This window comes from Macrotis lagotis, chromosome 5, assembly GCF_037893015.1.
Source record: "Macrotis lagotis isolate mMagLag1 chromosome 5, bilby.v1.9.chrom.fasta, whole genome shotgun sequence".
Taxonomy (NCBI): Eukaryota; Metazoa; Chordata; class Mammalia; order Peramelemorphia; family Peramelidae; genus Macrotis; species Macrotis lagotis.
This window is the reverse complement of record NC_133662.1, coordinates 242,830,818-242,846,528: the sequence shown is the minus strand read 5'-3', so window position 1 is coordinate 242,846,528 and position 15,711 is coordinate 242,830,818. Positions and strand designations below refer to the sequence as shown.

The 15,711-nt window shown below is 43.4% G+C and overlaps 1 protein-coding gene across 1 annotated transcript in view; it reads right to left on the bottom strand.

The window, feature by feature from the left end:
• The window catches only part of DOC2B (double C2 domain beta), a 64,217-nt gene that overhangs the window by 33,422 nt on the left and 15,084 nt on the right, over window positions 1–15,711 (bottom strand). Inside the window, exon 2 of the mRNA XM_074189161.1 lies at window positions 7,236–7,315. Within this exon, the coding sequence (XP_074045262.1) occupies window positions 7,236–7,315 (80 nt within the window). The remainder of the gene's footprint in view (window positions 1–7,235; window positions 7,316–15,711) is intronic.

Below are 15,711 nucleotides of genomic sequence, written 5' to 3'. Positions count from 1 at the left end.
ATGTTTTATTTCTGAATATCTTGCCATCTGCTCTGCTACTGCCCACTCACCCTACCTCTAGCCTTAACACATCCATCGATCATTCTGAGAACAAATCAGCACTCCATTGCTTTTGGAAAGAATGTGCCGGTCATTTCTTCTGCATTTCACTCACCATTCCATGAGATTTTCCCAGACCTCTTTCCTGGGTCACCACTCACCTCTTTATGCTTTTCCCCCCCTATTAGAGTGGAAGCTCTTGGAAGTCAGGCAGCATCCATCTCCCTTGGCACAGAATAGGTAGGCTCCTGGTAAATGCTTATAGTCATTTCTTAACTCAGTCCTAGTTCCAAGTCCTGAGGTCCTAAAGATGCTAGACCTTCATCCTATGTATTCAGTCTGATACTCTCTCCAGTAAAAACAAATAAATCAAACCAATCGACCTCTGCAGTGGTTTTTCCCACATTTGGACAGCCCCTTCACTAATTCCTGCTAAGGCCCAACTCAAAACTGTCTTCTTGTCCATAGAGTGGAATCTAATTGTCCTCCAAATCCCATGAAGTCAGCTTGGCTTGAATGACTTAGATGTGGGCACCAGAAGGCAGGGGAGGGGGCAAAAGACCTAGGGTTGAATTGTTCTGCTTTGCTTTCTTACACAAAGAGGGCTTGATCATTAGCCTTTCTCCTTCCTTTTTCATTGCTTCTCTTCTCACTGTCTTCACAACTGCTGGGTGCCTTAGAAGGAGAAGGAGGAGGGCTCTGGCTAATTCAAAGGCAGAGTCCCAGGGGTCAGGGAAGGGATCATCACTTGGCAAGTCTGAGTTTTGTTTGCCTTTGTCCAGATTGTCTCTCTCTGTCTCTCTTTGTATGTGTATTTTCACCTTTAAGAGGGAAAGAGAATGGACAGATGAGTCTGACCTCCTACCCACTGAGAAACCTGAGAATCTTGGTAATTACACATCTCTCTGTGATACTCACTTCTTTCTTTCCATCCTCAGACCTGAAGCAAGGCCTTTATTTCCATTGTCCTCTTGTTTAGGAACCAAACACTTTTGATCAAAATGGCTCCCATGGCCTGAAATGTATGCTTAGAGATCTGCATTGTTCTCTCCTCAGAACCACCATGCAAAACTCTCCAAGGGCAGGGATTGTTTTATCTTTATATTGGTATTGGCAGAGAGCAGTTACTAGTGCAAATGTTTGATCATTGATTTTCTTTTCTTTTCCTTTTTGGTTTTTGTAAGGCAATGGGGTTAAGTGACTTGCTCAAGGTCACACAGCTATTATTAAGTACCTGAGTCCAGATTTAACTCAGGTCCTCTTAACTCCCAGGGCCAGTGCTCTATCCCCTGTGCCACCTAGCTGCTCCAATAATTGATTTTCTATCTACCAGCCTGTCTGAGAAATGGTGACTTCCAACCTAATCTTTTGGTCACCCTGGGCCCTAGCTGAGGCAATGAGCTCCACTAAGCTCTAAGGGGTGGAGAGCTGGGGCAGGGGAGTGGAGGGAGAGAGAAACAGAGACAAAGAGAGACAAAGACAAAGAAACAGAGACAGAGAAATACAGAGAAACAGAGACACATACTCAGACAGAGAGATGGAGACAGACAAAGACAGAGAGATAGATGGAAAGAACTAGTGGCTGGCCCATTGGCCCCATATATAGTTCTACTTCCCCCTTCTCTACTTCTCACAGCTAGTGCCTCTCCTTTCCAACTCCCCCAAATCAGTCCCTAAGACTGCTCTGACCTTTCTAGTCCTTGGTCGGATTCAGGTTCCATCTCTCCCTGCCATTCCCCACCCCAAGTCTATGTCTCCCAGCCCTGGCACCTGTCCTGAAGCCCGGCCCCCCCTTTCTCCTGCCCTCCCCCAGAACATCTTCCACAAGAAACTGAATATGCTGAAGAAGGTTCTAATCTTTCCTTTTATCATGGATCTCGAATTCCAGTCATAGTGTGAGGCCCATGTGAGAGATTTCGGATCTAGGGAGATTAGGCCAGAGGTCAGAGTCATAACAATTAACATGTATAAAGCCCTTTAAGGGTGTAAAGGTGCTTTACATGGAGTATTTCATTTGATCCTCTTAATAACCCTGAGTGGTGAGTGCAATTAGCATCACCTCCATTTTACAGATAAGCAAACTAAGGTCAAATGAGTTGGAGAGATACACCCAAGGCCAGACAGCTACTAAGAGTTAGAGGCTGGATTCAAACTCAGGTCTTCCCAATCCTTCCTTTCACCAAAAGGTCAAAAGGAGGATATCTCCCCATTCCCTGATCCAGAGCCACAAAGGCAGGTCCCACTGGGGAGTCTTTCTTTTCTTAAGGTAAAATCAAAGAAAAAAGAGAGAGAAAAGGAAGGAAGGAGGAAACTGGAGTGGTTAGGAGAGGTAGAAACCATTTGGTCCTTAGTTTTAACCCTTTCTCCTTCATTCCTCCCTTCTCTGACCTTTAACATAGACACACCTAGAGTCACACAGACAGACCTACACACACATACACACACACACACACACACACATACACAGGTTCATACTTCAGAAGGACTCCAGGGACACTGAGACCTGGGATATCAGCAAAGGGATCAGGGCATAGTTGGGGGGAAGAGGACAATATTGTCAACCAGAGTCTCTTAACTCTTCCCTTAAGCAATCAAATTCCCTCATTCTTTCCCCTACCCTGGAGGCAGTTGGTGTGGGGCTTGGATCTGAGTTCAAATGTGACCTCAGATACTTCCTAATTTTGTGAACCCCCAGGTCAGTCACTTCACCCTCTTTGCCTCAGTTACCTCATCTGTAAAATAAGCTAGAAAAGGAAATGGCAAAGCAATCTAGTATCTTTGCCAAGAAAACCCCAAATAGGGTCACAAAGAGTTGATCATGACTGAAACAATACCTCCACCCTCTGTAATTGTTTTATTTCCCACCCACATTTCCTGAAGAAAAACATTTACCAAAGCTGTGGGACAGGCAATCCATTGAAAAAAGGAATCAGAAGCTAGAGATCTAACGGGCAAAGGGGAAGGAGAGCAGGCTAAGGGTCTATTGGGGCAGGAGCTGAGTCATCCAAAAACTTGCATCTGATGATGCTTGCCTTTCGTTCTCCAAGAGGTTCATGACATCCCGGGAAGTGATACAAGCACATGAAATGGATTGGACTGAGGTGGGGGGCTGTGCTAAGTCACCAGCCTCACTTTCTCCTCTAGAGCTATCTGGGTCCAGTGGCCAGATAGGAATCAGGAGGACTGGAGATGGCCCTGGCTATGAGGCAATCTGGATTAAATGACTTGCCCAAGGACACACAGCTAGTAACTGTCAAGTGTCTGAGGCTAAATGAGAACCTCCTGACTCTAAGGTGTTCTAGCTACTGTACTACCTAGCTGCTCCTAAAAGCCAAAAACATGCAAAGACCAGTGGTCATTTATCTCCCCCTCTCACCCCAATCTGGCCACAAAGAAGTCTCCTGGCCACTGCAGGGATTCCTAATTTATCAAAGGCAGCAGTAAAGCAGAAGGCCTGTGAAAGAGAGTCAGATCTGGGGTTAGAGAGCCTGAATTCAAATCTTTCCTCTTGGGCAAGTCACAGGAACTTCCTGGGCCCTGGAGCCCTCAACTACTTGAGGGTAGAAGCTCTAACCAGTCCCCTGGTGCTAGATAAATGAGCCCCTGAAAGGGTTTAATTCAGACCAAGTTTAGCTTCTAGTCCCTTGGCCTAGGGGGACATTTGCTAAATAGTTCTCTAAAAGGATCAGAGACAGTCCAGTCTCCTCCCCCTTTTACAGAAAAAATTTAGGGATTTGCCAGAGCTTGCAAAGGTAGTAAACACCAGAGTCTGGCTTTGCACTCAGGACCTCTGACTCCAAACCCAGGTTTCTTCCCACTATGCCACTCTGTCCTTTTGGGCCCCGAGAGGCACCTGAGGTGGGTTGGGGAGTTCAATCCAACTCTCTGGTGGGCTTGTTTGTCTCTCTCCCATTTATACCCAGGAATTCCTTTTATTGACTAGGGTGTTGCACCATCTCCCAGGACTTACAGTCCTGGGCTAAGTTATTTTGTAGCCCCAGGCAGCTGTTCAGTCGTATCTGTTGTCAAAGTATTAGGAGACACCCTATTTTCCAGCCCAGCTAGTCCCAGCAAGCAAGCAGCGCTAAATGATCTGACTCTGGCATAACAACAATCCTTTGCGCTCACCCTCTGGATGATCTCACTCTCTGGCAAAATCACATAATTCTTGTATTGCTTTGACCAGCGCCAGGTGCTCTCTGAGCTTAGACAAACATGAGACAAGCTTAGACAAGTTTTGATTATAAACTCTGCCGTGAATCACACTTGTCACATAGTTGCTACCCCTCATTATCAGGGCTACAGCTCACTGGGCAACCATTGCTTTAAATATTGACTTTGTCTTGGGTCCTTCCACTAGGGTTGGAGCCCCAGAGCTTGTGTCTAGATGCCTTCTTTGCTTGCTTGCAAGTCATTTCTTTCACTTTGAAATTAAACTTCTGTTTGATTCCTGACTCTCTTGTCTTTAGCCTGCTCAGTTTGGCTCTGGCCATCCACAGATTAGAGGTTGGTTCCATCCAAATGACACCATTTGGGATCCCCTGGTAACTGGCTGGAGCCCGGACCTGATAAAAGGTTTGCAAGAGAAACTCCTATCTGGGGCCCCCCAATTCACCCTATTCCCAAGCATTTAGTCACTAGAGAATTTGAGAAATTCAGACACAGTGTGGATGACTCTATAGACCCCAAACCCACTATTGGGAAAATGTTTCTAAGGGCTCTCTTGGTGATGGGGGAAGTTTTGAATCATCATCTTGCAAGGGAAAGACCTTTGCTTGACCCTCTTATTCATGGAATCTCTGGTATTCCATGCTCACTAGAGAACAGGAAAAGGAAAATGGAACTTCAGGAAAGCTTGTAGCTTTTCTGTTTTCCTGTTTCAGCCATCTAAACATGGCTCTTATTTGGGAGTAGCTACTGAGAGGTCTAATAGAAGCCCAGCTAGGCTATCACAGGATCTATCACAGGATCTACCCACAGCACTTACCTTTCTATAGACAAACTTTGGCATCTTCCTTTCCAAAAGTGAGTGGCAGAGGAGTGAGATGGGAATGAATGGGAGACAGAGGATTGGGACAGGAGAGCAAGAGGAAATGAGAACAGATTGAAAAACAGCGACTGGCAAATGACCATCCCTCACTGTGGGCAGCCACAGGAACCCAGGGGGCAGTAAAGTGTGGGTCAACCCCAGAGCTGGGCTGTTGTCATTCCCATGTGAAAGTCATTGTATAATTCTGACGTGCCAATAAAAGATTTAAAATGCTCCAACCCCTGGGGGATGGAGAGTGAATATTGGGATATTCCAAGCCTTTGGAGGTTGTGTTGGGGGACGGAGTGAGTTGAGATTTTAGAGCTTAGCCAGAAGATTAAATTCATGATCAAAATATTTCCTCAGGCACAGTTTAGCCATAACCAGGTTGTTTGCACTCAGGACAGTTACCAGAGAGAGTACCCAGGGTTGGCAGAAAAAGAATGTGCCTTCAGTTGAGGTAGGGAGAAGGGAGGCACAGGACCTCAGGTGGGATCATATACCCCTCCCTATCATACCATCTGGTAACTTCTTATTTTAACTAATTGTTCTTCCTAACTAGGTGCTAGGAATTGTTTCCACACTAATGAAACTCAGCACCCTGAAGCAAAACCCAGATTGTTCTGTTTAGTTATAATTCAGGACTCAATTTTGCCCAAGTCTTTCAGAATGGACATAGCCCACCACAATGGAGAATGTCTGCTGCACTACTTACTCCAGCCCTGACCTGGGGGTAGCAGAGAGAATCTGCTCTGCGTCCCATATGTGCCTTTTCCATGCCCTGCCCTTTATCCCTGGAAAGTGCTTTGGGAGAAATTCTATCACATTATCATCAAGTTAGTCCTCTGACCCATTCAGGCCTGCCTCTGAGGTCTCCTTCCCCCTCTCTCCTGGTCCCCTTGGCCAGGGGGAGGAAGAGGATTGGAAAAAAGAAATTAAAGCATATCCCCCTTGCTGCTTCCTTCAAGTTACAACTAAAATCTCACCTTCTTTAGGAATCTTTCCCTTCTAAATTCCAATAACTTTCCTTAATTATTTCCTATTTATCCTCTACAGAGCTTACTTTGTATTTACTTATTTGTATGTGGTCTCTGCCATTAGATTGTTGTTGGTTTTTGCAAGGCAATAGGGTTAAGTGACTTGCCCAAAGTCACACAGCTAGGTAATTATTTGAGTTGGATTTGAACTCAGGTCCCCCTAACTCCACGGCCGGTGCTCTCTCCACTTCGCCACCTAGCTGCCCCTTCTGCCATTACATTGTAAACTCCTAGAGGGCAGGGACTGACTTATCTCTTTTTGTCTCTACAATACCTAGCATAGTACCTGTACATTGTAACTACTTAAGAAATATTTATTTATTCATAAATTGATTCTAAGGGCTCTTCCAGCTTTCTGTCTCTGAGCTCATGACCAGAAGAGAACAGAAAATCATCCCAGAATCCCTTGGGGCTCTAAAAAGTGGTAGAATGGCCACTCCTTCCTATTCTGCTCACCTCCAGCTTAAGTCCCTGACTCTTCCTTCACTTATTTAGCCGGGGAGCTAGATAATAAGAGTAATTGTACATATTGTGCCTTCATTTTTTTTAACTGCCTTAATGCTTATATAGGGCACTTTATTTTTTTTGCAGAGCACTTAAAAATATTATTTCATTTTATCCTTACTACAGCCCTGGGAGGTGGGTATCATCATTATTAACCTCAATTTACAGATTAGAAAACTGAGGCAAGCAGAGGTTAAAATAACTTGCCCAGGGTCACACAACTAAGTGAATATCTGAGATGGGATTTGAACCCAGGTCTTCATGGTATCACCTCTCTGATGTCATGATTTTCTTCGAGAAGGAAAGACAAACATCATCATCATCATCATCATCATCTTAATTCCACATCTGGCACTATCTGGGAGAGTAAGGGATGCTGGTACTTATCCCCAAGTTTCTCCATCACCCCTGGATTCAAGGAAGAGCAATCTAAGCAGCTAGCTTCCACTTCCCTCTCCCCATGGGAGTCTGGCTGTCTTGTCCAATGCTCCTGGCAGTACCACAGCTGGCATGGTGCTGTGAGTCTGCTCCTTGGGGGGTTCCCCTTTTCTCCTCCTCCCTTTCCCCCTCAGCTTCATCCGGCAAGAAGCAGCTGGTATCCCAGGAGGGTGGGCACACACACATACCTTGGCTTTACTGATGGTGCAATGAAGGGCATTGTTTTCCTGATCGTAGAGCAAACTGAAGTCTAAGGTCCCCAAAGCAGCTGCAAACAGACAAGAGCATGATTAAGTCTGGGCAGGGTATACAAGACACAGTGCTGCTCTTCTGAGGAGGAATAAACACCGGCCCCATAACCCCAAGCCTTCTGGATTCATCTGGAGAGGACCCTGTACTGGGAGACCCACACAGAGAAGGGTGATATTATGGGGGAGCTCCTAGCCTGAGAACATCATGGCTGCTTAGGCAGGGTTGAGGGGATCACAACTTCAAAAGTGATGACTTGGTGTGGGGGGGAGATAGGGAATTTGGGGTGGGGCACCCCTGTGATCTGGAAAATCCACTTAAAAATTTTTTGGCCTTGCTTTGTAACAGAGAAGAAATTTGATTTTTTTTTCCTTTTTTTATGGGGTAGTTACAGAACCTTATTGTAAATTTGGGTTGATATTGTACAATACTATACAAACATTTTATGCATTTCTGAGTGTTTAGAGAGTCAGTCTCAGGGTCAGGAAGAGCTAAGTTCAAGGCCCTTGGCCACCATGTGCCAGCTGGGCATATTATTGAAACTTTTAGCACCTTAGCCAAGTCCCTAAGAGGATAAATTTCAGAACATGGTTAATGGACATTGCATGCCAATGAAATCACAGATCTATTAAAAGATGTGACAAACACCAAGAATGCAAAGAGCCTGGCCTTCAGGGAGCCTCTATTCTATGATAAGGCTGTGATAATTCGAAGTAATATGGTCCCAGGACTCAGATGAGGAGAGGTGGCTTTTCTAATACCCAGAGAGTGACATGAAAAAATCTAGAACATGAGCGTCCGACCTTTTTGCTCTTCTGAACAACATCAGTCAATAGTGGCTGAGGCCCTTGACAAGTTTTAGTTGGGTGATATGGCCCAGGAGAGCATAGGGTGGGACACTCCATGATCTCACAGAGAGCAAACTAAGTTATACATGTTTAAGTATGTTAAACACATTTCTATATTAATCATGTTGTGAAAGACAAGTTAGAACAAAACTGGAAAAAAAAACCCCATAAACCAAGACCGTGTATTCTGGCATCTGTGCTTGTATCTTACTTCCCTACTGAAAGCTGAGACCACACCTGGGGTAATTTTGAAAACCCAAGAATGGCCTGGCATTCTTACAAGTAACCAATTGACATGTATTTATTAAGCATATTGTGCTAAGTGCTAGGGATCTAAATAAAGGCAAAAACAGACCATGGGGGCAGCTAGGTGGAGCAGTGGATAGAGCACCAGCCCTGGAATCAGGAGGACCTGAGTTCAAATCCAGCCTCAGACACTTAATCATCACCTAGCTGTGTGGCCTTGGGCGAGCCACTTAACCCCATCGCCTTGCCAAAAACAAAAACAAAACAAAAAAAAAGCGCCCCAAATAACCAAAAAACTGACCCTGTCCTCAAGGACCTCCCATTCTAATAGGAAAAATGGCATGGAACTAACTAGGTACATTTAAGACACATTGAATGGAGGAAAGAGCAGCTTGGAGTGGAAAATAATGGCCACTCAGTTCTAGACATTTCCCCTTATTTTGTCTGCTGCCCCTGGCTTTCCCCTTCTCTGAAACAAACTTCAAGTTTTCTAGATCACTGACATGTCCATGTGCCTAAGATATCAGAGGCTGGAAACCTTATCTGATACATCTGAGAGAGATTATCCTTCCTTATCAAATACCTGGCCTTCTGTGGGAAAGGGGGGAAAAAGACTGAAGGAGTAACTAAATGATTACTTGGGGTAGAAATCAGAGAATTCCTTGGGGCCTGGGGTCCTTTGCTCTCTGCCCTTCCTTTGGTCCCCTCCTAATGGATGTCTCTAAATGAAGTGCCTTCCTTTTGGAAGTCCCAGTCAACTGAATAAAGCCCTATTTCTTTTGGGATCATTGGTCTGATTCCTTTAGTAGTGGGGAATCTCTCAGTCCCTAAAGCAGCTTAATATCTCTCCTAAAGTCTGGCATAGCCTTCCCTCTACTCCCTCAGGTGTATTTAATAGTAGTGTCACTCTCAGAGGCAATGCTCCAACATTCCCATGGCAACCATACTAATCCAGGCCCTTCATAGCCTCCCACCTGGAGGACTATTGCAATCACCTCCTTGGTTCCTTTTTCCTCTTCCCTCTGACTCTACCCTTTGACCCCCTATTTTACCCCATCCTTAATGTTGCCTCCATGGTCATCTCTTTTTATTAAAATTTATTTATTTTTCCAACGATATGCAAAGCTAGTTTTCAACAATCATTTTTGGCAAGGTTTTGAGTTTCACGTTTTTCTCCTTCCCTCTTCCCTCCCCCCCTACTCTTGCCAGAGAGCAATCTAATATAGGCTATACATGTATCGCTATATGAAACATATTTCCATATTAATCAGGACAGCTTGGTGGTGAAGTGCATAGAGCACTGGTCTTGGATTCAGGAGGACAAGGAGTTAATCCAGACACTTGCCACTTACTAGCTGTGTGTCCTTGGGCAGGTCACTTCACCCAGATTGCCTCATATCCAGGGCCATCTCCAGTCCTCCTGATTCCCAGATGACTCTGGAGGAGAAAGTGAGGCTGGTGACTTAGCACAGCACTCCCTGTCCCCCTCGCTTATCATGGTATCACCTCCCTGATGTTGTGATCTTCTTAAAAAATGAAGGACGAACATTATATTAATCATGTTGTGAAAGAACAAAAATGAAAAAAACCTTTTCATAAAATATAAAACAAATTTTAAAAATTGAAAATGGTATGCTTTGGTCTGTATTCAGGCTGCATAGCTCCTTCTATGGATATGGACGGCATTTTCCATCACAAGTGCTTTGGAATTGTGTTGGATTATCGGACTGCTGAGATAAGCAAGTTTATCATAGTTGCTCCTCTCCCAAAGTGTCAATGTATACAATGTTCTCCTGTTCCTGCTCATTTAACTCGGCATCAGTTCATACATGGCTTAATCATTTCTGTCCCACCACTTCCCTTTCATGCTGCTTCATTCTCAAATGGACCAACCATCAGCTTGGCCTGAGGGTGGCTGGCCCCACTCCATTTCTCTCCATAGTCTCTGGCATAATCCTGGGTTCCAAGACCTTAGCTCTAGAGATAGAGGATACCTCTGAGGTCATCTAGTCTAACCCTCTTAGGTTATAGTTGAGGAAACTGAGGCTCCTGGAGTTTAAATGTCTTCCTCTATTCATACAGATAGAAAGAGGCCAAGACAGATTTGAACTCAGGTCTTCCTTGATTCCATTACTAACTAGATAGAATCCTTGGAGAATGAATTCTTTTGGATAGCCAAGTATCTCAGAGAGTTGCACCTTAGCTCAGTGATAAGATAGCTTTTATTTCTATTTGGGATAGAAATCTTACTACTATAAAATGTGGAATGAATTTTCTAACTTCTTTAAATAGAGAAAGTTGAAGCAGAGTTTCATCTTTTTCCTTGATTATTTCTTGAATATCAATCATTATGTGGGACTAGAAGGTAAAGATAATGAATTCTGGCCCTCGTCATGGGCTGCCAGGACAGCTACAACCACCTCTTAATCTGTTCTTCCCCCTTCCCCTCATCCTCACCCTTTCCTTTGCCCAGTTGATCTGCCCTCCCCAGGCTAGTGAATCCTTCTGGGGTACAGATTCAAGCATGTACCAACATCTGTTCAAAACCCATGGATGCAGTAGGGAGGAAAGAGTAGTGGACCTGGAGTGAAAAAGATTTCAGTTCAAATCCTAGCTGAGACACTAGATTTATGATTCTGAGCAAGTCACTTAATTTCCTTTTTAAAAAAAATTTTTTTGCAAGGCAGAGGGGTTAAGTGTCTTGCCCAAGGCCACACGGCTAAGTAATTATCAAGTGTCTGAGGCTGGATTTGAACTCAGGGACTCCTGGCTCCAGGACCTGTGCTCTATCTACTGTACTACCTAGCTACCCCAAGTCACTTAATTTCTATGAACCTCAGTTTCATTATCTGCAAAATGGAAATAATAGCAACATTTACCTCACAAATCTTATTAATTAACCAAGAAGCATTTATTAAGTGCCTATTCTGTAAATTACCTTAAATTAATATGGAAATACTATTTATTATTTTATTTCAGGAGAAACAGCATGGCATGGCGTCTAGAGAGCCAGTCTTAGAGTCAGGAGTCAGGAGTCAAATCCAGTCAAATCCAGCCTGAGACACTTATGTGTGATCCTGGGCAAATCACTTCACCTCTGTCTGCTATAATTCCCTTGATGTAAAATGGAAATACTACTACTACTACTACTACTACTACTACTACTACTAATTGCCTTATGGAGTTGTTATGAGAAACAAATGAGATATTTGTAATATGTACATTACTTGTAATTTTTAGTGAGATATTGGCAAATAGTAGACACTTTATGAAAGATTATTCTTTCCTTCCCCGTTCTCATTCTGGTCAGTCCATCTATCCCATCACAACCTATAACTATTACCTCTGAATTCCAAAATTCTTTCCTCTGATCATAACCACCAGCCTGTCTATCTTACTTGTATATTTTTCTTCATAAAAATTATATAGTTAGTAAAATTATTTTTATTTCCATTTTACAGATGAGGAACTGAGACTTAGGTTAATACTAATAACACACATTTATGCATCACTTTAAAGGTTGTGAAGCTTTTTGTACAACATATCTTATTGGATCCTTACAACAACCCTTAAAGTGTCTTTATTTGGTCTGCCAGTCCATTGAGTTATTATCCAATATTTTTTCTTCCTTTCATGGTCCAATTCTCAGGAAACGTTACCTGCATTTACCAAGTCCACTCTCTCCTTTCCTCTTTTTTTTTCTTTTAAGGTTTTTCCAAGGCAAACGGAGTTAAGTGGCGTGCCCAAGGCCACACAGCTAGGTAATTACTAAGTGTCTGAGACCAGATTTGAACCCAGGTCCTCCTGACTCCAGGGCTGGTGCTCTATCCACTGCGCCACCTAGCCACCCTCTCCTTTCCTCTTTTGCATTTGGCTCCTGACCCCTCCTGCTTGCCTGAAACCATCCTCTCCAAGTTTGCTGGTGAACCATTAGCTCTTAAATCCCAGAGCTTTTTCTCTGTAGATTTCGACTTTAGTGACCACCACTTCCTCCTCCTGGAAGCTCCCTTCTGCTTTGGCTTCCTCTTGGCTTCTTCCTCCTTGATCTCCTGTTTGTTCAACCTCTTCTCCATCTCTTTGACTGGGTCATTGCCCCATCTCCCATCCCCTAACAAAGAGGACTCCTAGGTTCTTCCTTTAGCCTTACTCTCACTCTACACTCTCTTGGGGAATCTCAACTGCTCTCAAGGCTTCAATTTTTAGGTCTATTCAATGGGCACAAATAGCCCTGGCCTTAAAGTCTCCCCTGACTTCCATCCCCTTAGCAGCTGTTGCCTGAATCCTTAGGGTTATAGATTTAGAGAGGGAAAAGGTCTTAAAGACCATTCAGTCTAACCCCCTCATTTTACAGATGAGGAAACTGAGGCAAGAGAGAAGGTAAGAGTCTTATGGGATCATAGATTTAAAGGGGAAAGGCCATCCAATCTAACCCTTTATTTTAAGATAAGAAAGTTGAGCCTCTAGGAGATTAAGTGATTTGCCTAAATCACATAGTAGCTAAGTGACATATGGATAGATGTCTCATTGGCATCTCCAACTCAATATGCTCAAAGCAAATTCATTCTGTTCCCTTTTGTAAATCCCCCTTCTTCTTCCCATCTAGGTAGAACAGTCAATTGAGCCAATAGTCAATAAATCTGGAGTTAGGAAAACCTGGGTTTGAATTCTACCTCATGGATGGCTGCATGACCCTGGGCAAGTCACTTAACCTCTGTTTGTTTCAGTTTGCTCAACTGTAAAATGGGAATAATAATAGTGATAGCACCTACCTCACAGGATTACTATGAGGAACAAACAATATAATATGCAAACCTTTTAGTATTAGTATTACTATTACTATTACTAATAATCTGACTTAGTGCCAGTTGGAAGTTTACTAGCTTATTTTATCCACAGAAGCCTCGTGTGTTTAGTACCTGGGGTAGGGGACGCCTCCTCCAATCCTATTGATTCCAAATTCACTGCCCGACCCATAGCAGTAGCTTTCCTCTTGCCCCCAAAAGGAGGAGTGACCTGGTGTATTGGATAGTTCACTGAACTGAGAGACCTTGAGTCTAGTCCCAGCTCTGTCACTAATGAGCTGTGCATCCTTGGACAAATTACTTTCTCTCTCTGAGACTCTATCCCCTCATCTGTAAAATCGATTCTTTCAATCAGTAAACATTCATTTGATGCTTATTACATGCATGATGGGGATGAAATAGGTCCTTTCCAGCTCTAATTTTCTTTGATTCTAAAGCAGTCTTAACTAGGAATTCTTGTACCCAGGGCAGATTCAGTTGCAGGAGGATTAATGAAACAAACACCAGCTGAGCCTGTTCTCCAGCAGAGGGAGTCATGATATGAATCCAAACAGCCAGATTTTGATTACCCACTCCAATAATGAAAAACAAGGTGGGGGGGGGAGGCACTGCTAAGCCTGCCTCAGAAAACATCTCCAGACAGTGAAGAAGTAAGTCTATGTGCCAACTTATCCAGTTAAGATCTATTCATCCATCCGTCCATCTGCCCAGCCATCAGTCTGTCTCACATATATGTACATGGACACATGCACACACATATGTATATAAACATACACATACAATGCCTATGCATACACATACATACAAATCTATTTATCCATCCATCCATCCATCCATCTACCCATCCATTTATCTATCTATCTATCTATCTATATCTATCTATCTATCTATCATCTATCTCATCTATCTATCTATCAATCTCTATCTATCTTTCTATCTATATCTATCTATATCTATCATCTATCTTTCTGTCTCTATCATCTATCTATCTATCTATCTATCATCTATCTTTCTGTCTCTATCTATCTATCTATCATCTATCTCATCTATCTATCAATCTCTATCTATCTTTCTATCTATATCTATCTATATCTATCATCTATCTTTCTGTCTCTATCATCTATCTATCTATCTATCTATCTATCTATCTATCTATCTATCTATCTATCCATCTTCTTTTAGAGTTGGGTTCTCTTCTGTACAAGTCCATCCTGCCCCTTTCTGGTGAAGTTTTCTTTGGTGTAAGAATGAAAGTGTGCTGGTTAGAGGCACCACAGTGATGGGACTTTGGGCGTGCCAAGGCTAGTGGTTCAAAATTGAAAGAGAGGAGGTCATTATTCCTCAAGGTATGAGGACAATAGTTGGGGAGGAACCATGAGGGGAGAAAGCATTCATGTATCCCATTTAGATATCGGCACCCTAGAGCAAAAGTCTGTTCTCCTTGCCTTAGTTACGCCTCTTTTTTTTTTTTTTGTAATTTTATCATATCTGTTGTTTCTATGTTATCTTTATTTCTGAATATAACCCTTCTCTTTCCACCCCAAAATCCACATCTTTTAACAAAGAATTTTAAAAAGACAAAGACCTTTGATAAAAATCAATGCACCAATTATATTCTGCAGTATTCACATCCATAGATTTCTAACTCTGCCAAGAATGGAAGAAGGTTCTACCTCTGTTTTAAAACATGGGGCCCAAGGTAACTTGCCTGATTTGTCAACTCTGTCTTCAGATCACAAGGAGGCCTCTGGGACTCCTTGGGGTTCTGTGGTACTCTAATGATTGTTCTCCCCCACCCCCAGAAAGCATTAGGGAGGGCACACTGCTTAGGAAGAAGGCTAAGATGAAAGGCTTTGAGTCCAAAATTGTACTCTTATGTGTACAGTTTTTTGGTAAGATGGTTTTCTATGATGCCTCTATCCATACACAGGCAACCAGCCCTACCCTGCCTCAGTGGGCATTATGAGATTGGAATATGAAGACAAGAAGGCAATGCTCTAAGAGGGGACCAAAAAAAAATAGACCTCGCAAATGTGAGGGATTGTTTATTAAACTTCAGGCCTGGCCCATTTACCCAACTGGTCACCTACACCACCAGGAGAAAACTGGCTGCTTCTGCTCTCTTTCCTAATTAATGGGGGGAAATCACCCTGTTTGGTGGCTGACTTCTTGATGGCTCTTGGTTCAGGTTCGGGGAGCTTGCTACAGAAGATTCCTCCTCTCACAAGAAATCATCTGATCCACAACAGGGCCTGCATGACTTTCTGTAGGAAGGGAAGATATGAGGCTGGGCTTCCATTGGGGCCCTGCTGCTGGGCTGGGGGAGGGGGAGACTCAATGGGACTAGGTTTCCTATGTTACCTGAAACCTAGGCTCCCAGAACCAGGGTGTCCCTACATGTTAGTCCATGGGGAAGTGGAGAGAAGGAACAAGGAAGGGGGCCTAGGTAACAGCAGTTCAAATAAACTTCAGAGAGATGATGGGATATATTCCAATCCTTACTTCCTGCTCCCTGGAGG